Source organism: Zonotrichia leucophrys, chromosome 13, assembly GCF_028769735.1.
Source record: "Zonotrichia leucophrys gambelii isolate GWCS_2022_RI chromosome 13, RI_Zleu_2.0, whole genome shotgun sequence".
NCBI classification, from domain to species: domain Eukaryota; kingdom Metazoa; phylum Chordata; class Aves; order Passeriformes; family Passerellidae; genus Zonotrichia; species Zonotrichia leucophrys.
In genome coordinates this window covers 4,547,609-4,562,067 of record NC_088183.1, presented here as the reverse complement: position 1 = coordinate 4,562,067, position 14,459 = coordinate 4,547,609, and the positions used below count along the sequence as shown (strand labels likewise).

At 53.2% G+C, this 14,459-nt stretch overlaps 1 protein-coding gene across 4 annotated transcripts in view; it reads left to right on the top strand.

The window, feature by feature from the left end:
- The first annotated feature begins 1,828 nt into the window (after positions 1-1,828).
- The window catches only part of CYFIP2 (cytoplasmic FMR1 interacting protein 2), a 49,888-nt gene continuing 37,257 nt past the window's right edge, over positions 1,829-14,459 (top strand). For 3 of the 4 annotated variants that reach the window (XM_064725194.1, XM_064725195.1, XM_064725192.1), the window contains exons 1-8: positions 1,829-2,018; positions 7,992-8,132; positions 10,073-10,162; positions 10,241-10,318; positions 11,794-11,895; positions 12,578-12,759; positions 13,042-13,138; positions 13,788-13,916. In XM_064725194.1, coding sequence (XP_064581264.1) covers positions 8,016-8,132; positions 10,073-10,162; positions 10,241-10,318; positions 11,794-11,895; positions 12,578-12,759; positions 13,042-13,138; positions 13,788-13,916 — 795 coding nt within the window. In that variant the 5' untranslated portion in view covers positions 1,829-2,018; positions 7,992-8,015. The remainder of the gene's footprint in view (positions 2,019-7,991; positions 8,133-10,072; positions 10,163-10,240; positions 10,319-11,793; positions 11,896-12,577; positions 12,760-13,041; positions 13,139-13,787; positions 13,917-14,459) is intronic. The other variant, XM_064725193.1, reaches the window with a different exon arrangement.

Below are 14,459 nucleotides of genomic sequence, written 5' to 3'. Positions count from 1 at the left end.
CTGGGGATGTGGGTGTTGTTCCAGTGCACAATTACCTTAAAATCAAGCCTGAAAAAAAAAATCTAGAATTAGCTGAAGTATTTTTAATGAACATGTTTTTATGTGATTGGTGTTGTCCCTCTGTGAACGCCTGTCAGCACAGCAGGATTCAGGTGAATGGCTCTGCTGAAGCTCACTTGGCAGCCACCACAAATTCAGGTGTGTTTTTGTGTTCAGCTCACCCCAGCACCGTGCCCTCTCTCCTCTCCACACACTGATGCACACACTGCTGCTGTAGCTGCCTGGGGCTGCCCCTCGCTGTCACTGTCCCCAGCCTGCAGGGAGATCTGCAGCACAAATGCAGCGAAGCTCATTCTATCCTCCTACCAGCTAAGACAACATGGAGCAGACAATTAAAATAGCATCATCACATTCATGGAATTCCCATCACACTGAGCCTGGCTGATAACGGGACCAGATTAAACTGTACAAGAAAAGTCCACAGCAGTCTCTTCCGCCAGATTTCTTGAACTAACCTTCACCCACGGCCTCAGAGTGATATTTGCTGTTGTCTTTTGTGTCTGAAGTAACAACGCTCACTTACTGAATTTTTCTGACAAGTATTAAATAGTAAAAAGAGGAATGATGGCTACAATGTGTTCTAGTCAAGGGTGAGATAGAGTTGTAGATATCACAGAATCATAGAATAGTTTGGGTTGGAAGCGACCTTTAAAGGTCACCTAGTTCAAACCCCAAAGAAGAAATGCTATGCAGAGAAAGGTTCTATGCCCAGAGATTTATTGATACATTTTTTCAGGCGTGGTCCTGTCCTTTAAAACAAAGCTAGTTCCTGAGACAGTTCTGCTTTTGTAGTTTGCAGACCCCAGTGCCTTCAGCCCGTGGCACCCACTCAGATTACAGATCTGCAGTGCAAACCTGGTGTCCAGGCTTCCCCACAGAGCCAAGAGACACCCACAGGAGCAAGCTCAGCCCCACACTTCCATGGAGCAGCCTCTGAGGAACTGGAGGGGCCTCTCAAATCCAGGAAAGGCCAGGTAGCAATCTGATTCTGGCATAGCTCATGCTAAGGAAAGGGACACTGCCAGGGCCACCACAGAAATACACCTGGACCTGTATCTAAACTTTCATCAGTCCTTGGGTACCCACCAGTGTCCTTCAACAAGCAAGACAGCTCCATACAGGGTTTGTATCAGTCACCATTGAGGGAGTGTCCCTCTGAAAGCAGTGAGTTTGGATTTCACACTACATCTGAAGAGCTGTATTAGAGCTTTAAACAGGAATAAAAGCAGGACTGGAAACTTGCCCCTGAAAAAAAAGCCAGATGTCAAAAATGCCACAAGGAAGATCTTTCAGATGCGGTGCTGACTCAGTAGAAGATTGGAGCGCCGAGCAAAGGCGCTGCCTTCAGGTTTTGATCCCCAACACGCTCAGTCATCCGAGGCTCTGTATGTTTTCTACATGTGTATGTATTCTGCCACCAGGGCGTTTGTTAAGATGGTAGGTGCCGCCTATCAATGGTCCTCCGAGGGGCAGAGGGGGCTGAACACCCGCACCCAGCAGCAGCGAGATGGAGAATCCCATCCCGCTCCTGCTCTCTCAGGGACCCAAACCCATCCAGCTCCCGAGGGGCTGCCGCGGCCCCCCCTGCTCTCTGCCCCCCGTGCCCCGGGGGCGCTGCCGGCCTTCCCCTGCCCGCCGGGAGCCGCGGGCGCCGCGCTGCCGCCAGCCCGGAGCTCCGCGCCGCGGGGAGAGCGCGGCCCCGGCCCCGGGCGGCGGCAGAGCCGCGGCCCCGCCGCGCATCCCCCGCGCCGCTGGGGGAGGAGCCGCCCGCGCCGCTCCAGCCCCTTCCCGCGGCGGGGCCGGGGCTCCCCCCGCCGCCGCGCCGCGCGGAGGGGCCGGCGGAGCCAGAGCCGCGGAAGTGCACTTGCTGCAGCCATTTCCTGCTCTTTGTGCGGGCGGCGCGCAGCATCCCCCGCCGAGCATCCCGCGGCGCCGGGCGGCGCACCCGCGGAGCGCAGGTGAGCGGGCGGGGGTGGGCGCGGGGCTGCGCGGGGGCTGCGCGGCTCCATCCCCTCCTTCCTTCCCTCCTTCCCTCCTTCCCTCCCTCCCCGGGGCTGTGCCCGCCGCCGAGCCCCATCTCCGCGGAGCCCCGGGCGGGCGGAGCGGGGCAGGTGCGGGATATGCGGGATGTGCGGGATATGCGGGATGTGCGGGCCGGGATGTGCGGGATGTACGGGATGTATCCCACAATGCCCCGAGCTACCTGCGGTGCTCAGCCTGCCCGCAGCCGCCGCACGGCGCCGGGGAAAAAATAGCGCAAATCCGCCTTGTCCTCCCCCCGCCCCGCATCCCCAGCACGGGGGAAGCGGCCGAGCCCCGGGCCCGCGGGCGCTGCAGGCCCGAGCCGGGGTGGATGGGGAACGGGGCGCGGAGAGGATGCTGATGATGGAAGGGCGGCCCCGGCCGGCTCCCGGAGCACCCGTAGCGTGGAAATATGGTGTTCACGGGAGATGAGGGGGATGGAGGCAGCGCCGGCGTCAGAGGCAGAGCTGGGGATGCAGGGCTGGAGCGGCGGCCGCTGTGCCTGGGTCGCGGGCGGCGGAACCGCTCCCGCCCCGCCGGTGCCGGTGCCGGTGCCCGGGGCCGCCAGAGCTCCTCCTTTGTGCTCAACTTTGCCCCCGAAGCCGCTGGAAATGCCCCGTGCCAGCCGCATCCCAGCGGGCCCGGGGGAGGGAGCGAGGGGATGGATTCCGCAGGAGATTTCCGTGGGTTGGAAGGACCGGGAGGGAACGGGGAGGAGAAGGAGAAGCAGCGGCACACAGTGAACGCTCCCTGCTGTCGGAGAAGGGGGAGGGTGCAGGGTTTGTGCTGTCAGGGGACGCTGCCAGCAGCAGAGCGTGGCCCCCTTTGCCATCTGCCGCTTCCCAAGGGGGGTTCCCGCCTGGGGGCTTTGGATCACAAAGGTCTCAGGGAATTGGGCTGAGCCGCTGAAGCCTCTGCACCCTCCTGCCCCGAGATACCGAGAGAAAAATCCCCCTCGTGCTTTGCCTGATGAGGGTAGTCTGGGGTTAGTCGCAGAGATGGGGGACTAGCCCAGTATTCTGGTGTCACAGCCATATAATTCTGTGCTGATTCCCTGCAAAGGAAAATTATTTTTTCATTTTCTCTGTACAGTTGATTGTTATTAATGAAGCCTAAGGAATAGGGGAAAATCTTCCATTTTCTGACCAGGAGTAAAGCTGGATATGCTGAATTCATTTTCACTGTGTTCAATTTTGTTAGCAAACAGTTATCATCCTTTCAGGAGAAATGGGAAGATTGATTTTGGAAGATCAATAATTGGTCAACTATTAACAATGCTGGCCTGTGTGATTTGGTTTCCCAAGAAGTGCTTTAACTGTCAGCAGTGGGTTGCTTATAAACTTGCTCTAAATTTCTCAACTCTTTTAGAAATGTAGTTTCATATACCTTTTTATTTCCTTCACCCGCTTTCTTTGGCACCAGAAAAAAAATACTGTTTAGTTATTCTAAAAGAAATAAATTCCAGGATAATTGTGTTGCTGAGAGACAAGGATGGTGCAAATGCTTGGAACTCAGCCCTAATGGGGTAGCAGAAAACATAGAGTAGAAATAGAGAAAAACAGTTTCAGGAGTCATGCAGTTTGGCTTCCTTTTTTTGATGGGAAGGTAATTTTATGGTTATTAACGTCTGTGTCTGTGGAGAGCAGAGGCCCAGCTCTGCCAACCTCACTCACTCTCCTCCTGACTGTGGTGGTGGTTGCAATTACAAGTCCTGTGCATTGTAGGCAGGAGTCAAACTAAAGTTTTACACTGTGAAGTTATTTTTTGCTAAATATATGTTGGTGGCCAGGATCCTTTATCCTCCTGTTGCTGTCAGGCAGTGGGTACCAGAAATTGGCTTTTATGAAACTGACACTTGGTTCTGCTGGGTATTTGTTGGGCCAGGAGAGGGCCTGCCCTCTGCTTTGGTGCTGTATTTGGAGAAAGAAGCATTTTCACCGGGGTAAAACTAAATACAGTAACTTTCCCAGGTTACCCAGGGGCTGGGAGCCAGAGCTGGATTCTCAGATAATCAGAGGGTGACCAGGTTTGTCCTCCTTCTCTACATTGCCACCTCCCCAGCAAAAGTCTTTTACTGCTCACCCCAGGCTCACAGGGCTTGGACTCTGTCTGGGCAATTCCCATTTTTTCTTGCCTCCTTTCCTGCTCTTGGTGCCTACTACAGCACCAGTGTGAGGAGCAGGCAAGCTGGAAATCCTAAACAGCCCATGCCACTTCCCCAGAGCCCTGAGCTGTGCAGCCTGGGAGCTGAGCATGTGTGCATGCAACACATTCATTATGGCCCTGCTTTTAAAAGTCTTTATTTATTTTAAAAGTCTTTACTGTTCAAGCCCAAGCTGCTTTGGGCTTTAAAGTCACCTTGCTTCTCCCTGCAAAGAGGGTGATACTGCACCAATACTTCTGGGCAAGCATTTTGGTGGGGAAGGCAGGACAAGCCCTGCAAGTTCAGCTATTTGGGCTGTCCATCCTCTCTCCTCAGAGCCTTCCTGTGCTGTCTGTGAATCTGGTCCCCAGGCTCTGGTCCCCAGGCTGTGCCACAAGAGCCCCTGTGTCAGCAACTCCTCCTTCCCATCCCTGCCTGGCTGGCTCCCTGCAGCTCCCCCAGGTCCTCTGTGAGATCACTGGGCTTTGGAAGGTGTGTGAGATGGCCAGAGGGGCTGCAGCTGAGCTGTGGGAAGGGGATGGGAAGTTCCTGAAGCAAATGAGCAGAAAGAGTGGGCAGCACTGCCATTAGCACCACTGCTCATGGGCAGGAGGGATGAACAGCCCAGTGCAGCATCCCTGCCTCAGGTTTCACTGGGGTGGGGTTGGTTTCTGCCAGGCTCACCTTCAGTTTTGCCAAAACATGTAGGACCAGAAGAACTTTGGTTTCTCTGACCAGAGCTGGGATCTGGGGGTGGCTCCTGTGAGGCCAGAGAGGCAGGATGTGCTTCAGGAGAGCCTCACCCCGCTGTGCCTGGGCTAGGACAGAGGAAAGCCCCGTTCCTGGGCCCTGCTGTGCTGCTCCCTGCTCGGGTGGGGCCCAGCCCCATGGCTGTGTGCCCAAGCACTGTCACCATGGGCTGAGTGGTGTCACCATCCTCTTCCCAGCACAGCCACCCAAAGCCCAGGTGGTGGATGGCAGTGAAGGGGTTCTGATGAGTGTCCCCAGGGATCCCTGAACTCCCTGAGCTGGAGCTGCTGCCAGATGTGACCTCCAGCTGCCCCCTTGTCTCTGGACAGAGGGATGGAGCTGGGTGTACAGGACAGCCCCAGATGTCTGGGTTAGAACCTTCTCTGCAGCAGGGTGAGGGAGGGCAGCACAGGGCTGGGGGAGTGGGGCTGCACTGCCATCCCCTCTGGCTGATCTGGCCTGCTGAATGACCCAGGTCTGCACCAGTGGCCCCTCTGTCACACACCCTGTCTGTGACAATGTGCTGGGGACACCAGGGGAAGTCCTGGCTGACCACACTGTTCCCTGGAGCTGCTGTTGGGTTCCTGATTGGTCTTAAGAAAAGGTGGGTTGGAAGCTGGCAGTCCCCATAAAAACTCATGTGTTAAACCCTCTAAGTCTGTAGTTTTTCCAGCTGCATCTGGATCCTTGCACTGCTCAGCCATGGCAAAGCTGGGGTGGGCTGGTGGCTGATTGCACCTCTCACTTGATGCATTCTTTTCTGTTCTGCACCCTTCCTCTTTGCCTGTTTGAGTGCAACACTTTCAGGGTAGGGACTGGCTCGGCCTCCCAGGTGTGGGCACTGCCTGGCACAGCAGGACCCTGATGCTGGATTTGGTGCTCTTTCTCCTGGGGTGGCCCAAACAGCTGCAATAATTTTGTCCCTTGAGTTGCTGAGCTATTTGAGTGTCACAGGGTTGTTGTGGGAATGCCTTTGGTTACAGCAAACAGACAGCACCTTGCACAAATGGCCCTAGAATTGGACTTAGAGAAAAATTGGCAATGAGCCCATTCACAGCCACAAAGCCCATGAAAAGGAAAGTTTTGCCTTCTCAAGCCTGAAGTGTGCAATGAAGCATGAGGGAGTAGCCAGGAGTGTTGTTGTGGGATGCCAGTGGTGATCCTGAGGATGGTGGGGGCGTGGTGGGCAGTTCTGTGTCCATCTGTGTCCATCTGGGGCTGGGCAGGCTGAGCCTCCCCCGGGCAGAGAGAGCAGCCCAGGGAGCCCCAGGCAGGCAGGGAGGAAGCTGCAGAAATGTCATGTCTGCCTTTGACACTTGCTACAATTTGTAACAGGAAACCATTTTACCAGTCAGGGGTGAAGAAGGAAACAGAAATTTGAGTGTGGAGGGGGAAAAGTTGCTTGAGATTTCGGGTATTTTCCAGGCACTCATTTAATGCTGCTTCAGCTGCAGGTACAACCAAACCTGTTTCTCATCTGCCTGGTGCCTTGGGGAGGCATTTGTGGAGCAGGAATGGGTTTTGCCAGGCTCATAGGTATTCTTGCAGCCCACAATAATGAGCTGCAGACTCCTTCTTTCATATGACCCACCATGAAGCCACCCCTGTGCCTCCCCCTTGGCTGTAGCCCTTGCTGGGTGCCTATCCATGGATATCCCAAAGCCATTATCCTTCCCAGTGCTGGAAATAAAAAGCAAACTTATTTTCTTGGAGCTGCTATGGTTCTGTGTATTTGGTGCTTGTGCAGACACTGCCAGAGCCTTGTGTCCTGCCTGCTACCGTGTCTGGCAAAAAAAAAAGTTGCAAAAGCTTAGAGAAAAGCCAAAGAGATGATTAAAGGATTTGAAAACATGCTCTGTAATGAGGCAGGCAAAGAGCTTAGCTGGCTTGCAGGGTGTTATATTGAAATGTGTGAGTATCTCGATGGGAACTTTGATTTAGGGAGCTCTACTGTCCTGCAGATCAGAGCAATAAAACTCAAAGGCTCACATTTCAAACTAGACAGGCTCTGAGTGAGGCAGGAAGCACTGGAGGGGCTGTGATTTTCTAATGGAATCAGGTGTCAATATTTAAAGAATTCTCTCCCTCCAAATGTCTGAGTGCAGCAGGGTGTTTTTCTGGGAGACACAGGCTCTAGGTCAGCCACAGCTATTGCACAGGATTAGGCATTAACTGGGGAAGCCCTGTGGCTGTGATTACACAAGGGCTCAGCCTGGGTGACAGCACCATCCCCCCGTGCTGGGCATTCACAGCCAAGGTGAGTGCCAGGGGAGGCAGGGACACACAGGTTTGCTCTGTGCTTCCCACTGGGTGCCTGCCCGGGGTCAGCACCAGGGAACTTTCAGAAATGTTTCCCTTTGATTTTATTCTGTGTATTTATTTTCATTTTTGCAACTGGAGCTCTTGGCAGCTCCAGGGCAGGCTGGGACTGGGCAGGGGATGCCACGTCAGTGGTAAGAGTAGGGAAATTTAACAGCAACTCCTTTTTTTGCTGCTTGCAGTGCCACAGCTTTGCCTGCACAGCACTCAAGCCTTTCCAGTTCACCTCTGGGAATTAATGCAGTTGGTTGTTTACAGTTTCCAGGGCTGTTCATGTGTATGAGGAAACCATGTGAGTGTCAGCATCCGTCATACTTCTCTAACCAGGCTGCTTCAGGAGATATTCTTGATAGCACCGCTTTGCATTTCGGGGCACACGCTCTCACCCGGGGCTGCTGGAGCTGCACTGCAGCACCAGCTGTGCTGGCTGAGGGAGTTTTGCATAGAGTTAAGAGAGAAGTGCCTGGGTGGGTAGTTGTGTTTCTCTTATTCTGCATTCCTGCTCTGCTGTTGAATCGCAGGAGAGAGATGACACAGAGATGTGGTATAATGCACAAGAGAAAGGAAAAAAAATTGGGGTTTTGTCCCCTGCAATGCCAGCGAGTTGTGCTCTGGTTTTGTCCTTTCCCACTCAGTGTCCTGCCTGCTGGCTGGTTTTCTTGTCTGCCTATCACCCTCTCTTTTGCTTTGGATGCAGCAGGGGAGCTGAACATCCGCAGCCATGACGACTCACGTCACGCTCGAGGATGCCTTGTCCAACGTGGACTTGCTGGAGGAGCTGCCCCTGCCAGACCAGCAGCCATGCATCGAGCCTCCTCCCTCCTCCATCATGTACCAGGTACCCCCGAGGCACAGGGCAGGGAGGGAGGGAGGGTTGTTCCTGTGGCTCATGCAAAGCACGGGGCCACACAGCACTGTGAGAACCAGCTGAAAACATCCGGGGTTCAGCGTGCTGAGGGAGGCACTCAGAACAGATCTAGCCACAAATCTGTTCCCAAGGACTTTAAAGAGAAAGCACCAGAGTTTGGTGAAAGGGACTTTTAAGGCCAAGTGAAAACGAGGACCAGAGTGCATGAATGGGTGGGAAGCAGGAGATAAGATTTGTGATAACAGCAGCAAGTTCTCAGCAGTGTTTATTTGTGCACATATTTCTGTGCTTCCTTTCCACGGCCGTGCGTGCATCGAACTGAGCGGGGCAGGCTCAAGGTCCTGCCTGCCTTTGGCTGGCCTGTGCCTCCAGCACAGCTGGAGCTGCTGGCATGCACGGGAGGGCAGCTGCTAGAACCACTTCTGTGCCCTGAACAGCTCAGATTCAGCTGCAGCTGCACTCACCAAGCAGAGCCTGGCTGGGGCCCAGGGCACGGCTCCCACAGTGGGATGCCTCTGCTGCTTGGCCACCACACCCAGGGTTAAACATAATAGGGGGTTCCTTTCTCCATCCTGCCACTCCTGAGCTGCTGGCTCACCGTGGCAGTGTATAAATACACCAGCACTGGGATTGCTGTGCCTTGCATGCTGGAATTACAGCAGCTCAGAGCCCGGGATCATTACACGGCTTTGGTATCTCTATGGGTTATCAGACACAAAGGTCATTCTGGGCTGTTCAAATTTCAGCTCTCCCTGAAAAATCTTGATGTAATTATTTGCTTATCTCTTCTTTCAATAAATTTTTAGCCTTTGCTGGTTTGTGTCTCATGAGGGGCTCAGGGTTCAGCCTTATGGCACAGCCTCCTTTCAGGGCTATGAGTTTGTGCACACAGCTGGGCCTAAAAACATCCTTTAAGCTGGATCTGGAGATGTTGGCCAAGCCTGTTCCTCATCATACTCAGTTTGTGTGTAGCCCTTCCCCCTGCTAGCCAGAAATGCTCATGCAATCTCAGCTTTTGTTGTCACATGGGTCACATGTGATGTCCTGGAGGCACTGAGAAGAGCAGCCCTGTGGCCACAGTCTGTGCTCCTGGCTTTCCCACTCAGGAAATCAGTTATTGAGGCGAGTGTGGTGGCTGCAGTGCTGCTGTCATCACAAGGAGCAGCTCTGGGTGCTTGGGGCCTCTGTGTGCCCTGCCCTGCAGACAGACTTGGCAGAGGAACTCACCCAGCACAGGGCATGTGGAGGGCACTCCAGAGCGCCAGGGGATCTGATTTTCCATCCCCACCTGCCTCTGCAGTGTTGCTCCCCTGTCCCAACCCAAAACTATCACAGCTTCCAGAGCAAATGTTTGTCCCAACAGCTGTTTGTGCTTGCAAGAGCAGCAGTAGCACTGATAATAGCACCTGGATGAGGGCTGACTTTCATATTTATGTTTTCCAGACAGCTCATTCCCTGCCCTTTCTCTGTGTTTATCCCTTGGCCTTCCTGCTGACAGGATGTGGTCTTCCCCTAGCAGCCAGGGCACAAACAGAAATTAATAAGGCTGCATCTGTCTGAGTTACCAAGCTAAAATCCCCAGAATAATTGCTCTAGCTTGTCTCTCTGCTGTGGCTGCTTTAAAGTTGGGCTGGATTCTACAAGGATTGTAAATGTCAGTCTTGACTGCCATATTTGCATACATATTCCCTGCAGGACAGCCATGTGTGATTCCAAAGCATCTCAGGGCGTGTGTGTATATGAAACTACTTCAGACCTAGAGGTGCAGCACCCCAAATAGATTCACAAGCTCCTCCCATGCCTCAGGAGCCCTACTAGTTCTGCTTTTTGCCAGCACATCCCATGTCAGGCTGTACCAGGTGAGCAAACAACCAGCTGTGTTTTACCCCACCTCTCTGTTTTGCCCACAGGCCAATTTTGACACCAACTTTGAGGACAGGAACGCCTTTGTGACAGGCATTGCCAGGTACATCGAGCAGGCCACAGTGCACTCCAGCATGGTGAGTCCCCCAGCTCTGTCCCCAGGCTGCTGAGCCCCCAGGGCCTGCCCTGTCCCACCTGCACCCTCTGTCTTTCAGAACGAGATGCTGGAGGAAGGGCACGAGTACGCCGTGATGCTCTACACGTGGAGGAGCTGCTCACGAGCCATCCCTCAGGTAGCCCAGCCCTTCCCAGGCAGGGGGGTCCCAGAGCCCCTCTTGGGTTTGTCTTGGCTGTGGGTTAGTTTGGAGTGGAGGCAGAAGAACAGGAAAAGCAAAGCAAACTAAAGCAGAGGATGCTGAGACCCAGCCACGAGGAGATTCCTGCTGTTGATTTGGTATTTTGTATTTGCTGCTGTTGCCTCCCCTGGCTACTCCAGCAGAAGGCTGTGGCTAAGCTGATGGCAAGGCAGCACTAAAATCATCTGGTGTAGTGTCCTCCCTGTGACATCTGTGCCTCTCTGAGCAGCTTGTGGGTCCCTGCCCCTTCCCCCTGTGCTCCCCTCGGGCTGCTCTCAGTGCTGTGTGTGATGGAGGAGCAGAGGATGCCATGGCAGAGGGTTCAGTTACACCTTGACCAGGTTTGGTCTTGCAGTGACCCCTATGCTTTGCCTTGGGACACATGGATGTGGCCAGGGGGGTCCTGTGCTCAGCCCCCCAATCTCCCTGCTTGGTCAGGTGCAGCTCCCTGCTGCATCAGAGGTGAAGAACAGAGCCTGCCCCTGAGTGTGCACCACTCCTCCCACCCCACTGCATCCTCATGGCCATTGATGCACGGTGGGATGCTCAGGGCAAGGCCAGGAGCTTTGGTGATCTCTGTGAGTTCCTTCCAGCTCAGAATATTCTGGGATTGTGTGGTACAGCCTGACTGCAGTGAGGAACAGCAGGGCAGGGGCAATGGATTGCCCACTGCAGGGAGGGCAAGGCTCTTTGGCACCATCCCCCATGCCAGGCTGGCTGATGTGTCCCCCCATGCCCTGAGCAGCAGCTGCTGGGTTCCTGAACGTGCCCCAGAGCTGTCAGGCCCATCAGAGCCTCCTGGCAGCAACAGCTGCAAACAAAAGCAGGGCAGGGCAGCAGGATGCCCTGGGCAGCTGCTGTTTCCCTGTGCGTTTGGTAATGACTCCAAGGAACTGTTTTGGAAGTGAGATGGATGACAACTGAGTAAGTCCTTAAATTTAGCTTCCCAGGAGCCCAGTGACAGTGACTCAGTTCATTGCTGTCAGCCACAGACAAGCCCAGTGATTTCTAATGGATCCTCAACAGAACCAGAATAATCCCAGCGAGGCTCTGCAGAGCTGGAACCTGGTGCCTTGTGTGTCTTGCAACACAAATCCCAGATAACTTCATGCTACAATATTATACAGCAGGTCCAGACTCCACGCTTGTGTTCCATGCTAGACAAATGCATTAGGAGACTTTTGTCCCCCAGAATCAGGATTGTGCCTTTTTAGAATGCACAGAGAGAATTTCAGATCTGAAATATCCCCTTTTGCTTTCACTGGTTGTATTGAGAAACAGCTCCTTCTCAGGTCCCTCTGTTGTCTTTGGGTGGGGACAGGACTCCAGGTGAAGCAAGGAGAAGGTGCCACAGTGACCCACAGCTGGCTTAGAAGCTGATGCTGACACAAATGGTTTTCTTTGCAATGCAGGTGAAATGTAATGAACAGCCAAACCGAGTGGAGATTTATGAGAAAACAGTGGAAGTCCTGGAGCCAGAAGTCACCAAGCTTATGAAGTTCATGTATTTTCAGGTAAGTGGTGAAGGAGAAAGGCAAAAATAACCTATTTACTTTGGTGTTAACGCCCCAAGCAGGGCTGTGCTATCCTTGCCTGCCAGGACAGCCCCCAGCAGGTCTCTCCCTTGCAGCCACTTGAGCAAAAGTGAGACCTATGTGAAGGGAAATCTGTGTGTGCCTTGCTCAGCCCCAAAATATTCGAATAGGTTGGAAGAGAGCACACCTCAGCCATTCAAGTTCATGGAGACCCAGAGTCCCCACTCTTTGGAGCTAAGGCTGTCACAGGCTGCTGTGTTTTGGGGATGTTGGCTGATGTGAAGAGCTGATTGTCCACTGCCATGTGGCAGTCACAGCTGCTGTGGGCTCCCCATCACCACCTGCATTATAACCAGCTGCAGCTGAGTTTCACAATCATTTTTAGGTTTTATATCCTGCAGGGCCTTTAAGTCCCACCTAAAAAATGCAGCCTGATATTGCAGAGCACCCCACACTTGGGGTTGGAGAGCTGGAGCCCCTTTCTCCCCTCAAGCATTGAGCATGTTTGTCAGCAGTGATTTGTAACAATGCTTCATTGCATGGGAGCAGCAGAGAGGAACCTCAGACCCTCCATCCCCAGCCAAAAAAAGCTTTTTTTCAAGGAGCTGGTGGGGTGGAGGGGGTTCCCTGGTGGTGCATGACCCTGTGCCCCTGCCTGCAGCGCAAGGCCATCGAGCGCTTCTGCAGCGAGGTGAAGCGCCTGTGCCACGCTGAGAGGAGGAAGGACTTCGTGTCTGAGGCCTATCTCCTCACTCTGGGCAAGTTCATCAACATGTTTGCTGTCCTGGATGAGCTGAAGAACATGAAGTGCAGCGTGAAAAATGATCATTCTGCTTACAAAAGGTGAGAGGGGACGAAGTGGTGGGAATGTGCCTGGTCTGACCAGCAGTGAGGGCAGGAGGACATCAGGGCTGGAGATGGGATTTCTGTGCTGTCCCAGGCTCTCTTTGTGAATTTAGGCAAATCTCTGAGCCCTGTTGTGTTTCAGTTCCCTCTTGGTGAATAGAGCTGTGATGCAGAGGGGTCTAAAGCTGCAGCATTGCTGCAGGTAGACAGGGAGGGTGGGTGGTGACAGTCTCACACTGACTGAGTGACCCTTGGTGATGTTGGATTTGTCCCTTCCAGAGCTGCCCAGTTCCTGAGGAAGATGGCAGACCCCCAGTCCATCCAGGAGTCCCAGAACCTCTCCATGTTCCTGGCAAACCACAACCGCATCACTCAGGCAGGTCCCTTTTCTCTGAGCCACTGAACCTTCCATGGGCAGAGAGAAGCAGTGACCTGGCTGAGGCTGACAGCACCTCACACCAGGCTGTGGCAGCAGCTCTTGGGTCTGTGCCACTGGCTCTGGTGGTCTTTTGGTCAGGCTGGGTAATTCTAGCAATGTCTCCTCATGTGTCATCCTGGGTGGCTTTGAAGGTCTCTGTGTTAAGACAAAGATCAAGGTCTAGAAGATGTAAGAAGAGCTCTGGGAGGTGAAGGTTCTGCCACAACTCCATCCTCTGCAGCTGCATGGGGTCTGCAGCTCAGCCCCCATGGCCCTCCACACTTCACTTCACATTGCTTCTGCTAACTAGTTAAAATATTGCACAGAGACAGGAGTCAGACACTGTGCTCAGAGTCACCCTCCTTTGCATCTCACTGTCTGATGTATGGGTGTTGTGATTGGTCTGAAGAAGAGTTGTCCTGCAGAGGAAGGTTGTTTTTTCTGGGTAGTACCATAAGCTCAGTCTTCTGCTGGTAAACTTAAGAAAAGCATAAATGGGGTTTGAAGGAACCTCTTATTGTTCCAGTCTTAATCCTTAAAATGTTTCCTGCCTGGTTTCTGCTGTTCCTCTGCCCATGTGGATAATGTGGCTTCTGTTGTGTTTCAGTGTCTGCACCAACAACTGGAGGTTATCCCTGGCTATGAGGAGTTGCTGGCTGATATTGTCAACATCTGTGTGGATTACTATGAAAACAAGATGTATCTCACCCCCAGTGAGAAGCACATGCTCCTAAAGGTGAGGTTGGGCCATGCTTGTGGGGCTGGGTGCTTGCATGGGTTCACTGTTGTTTTAGTAAAATGAAGTTCACTCCTAGGACAACATCTCTCTTCTATTTCTTGATTTTTTGCTCCTTTGGGCTGACATGCATCCCTTTTCTGCAGAGACAGTGCCCAGCACATGGTGGGTGAGAGCACTGATGGGTGCCCTACATCCTCCAAGGCTGGAAGGGATTTTTCTGTTGTGCATGGAAGTGCAGGATCATGGGCTTGACCTGTGTAACTGCAGAGGACATTGTAAAATCACCACCAACTTTGTAACCCAGAATTTTCTTGGTGCCCATTCCCAGCAATAATTCCCTGCAGAAGGCAGATGCTCCCAGGTTTGTTTTTCTGGCTGTAAAGAGTCCTCAAGATAAACATGCCAAAATATCTCTTTATTTGGTGTATTTGTCCTTGCTGTCAGTCAGTTATTGGCAATGATTGCAGTCACTATTACCATAAAAACTTCATTACAATGGTGTGAGTCAGCTCAGGTTCTCTGATGTGTGGGGAGTTTGAC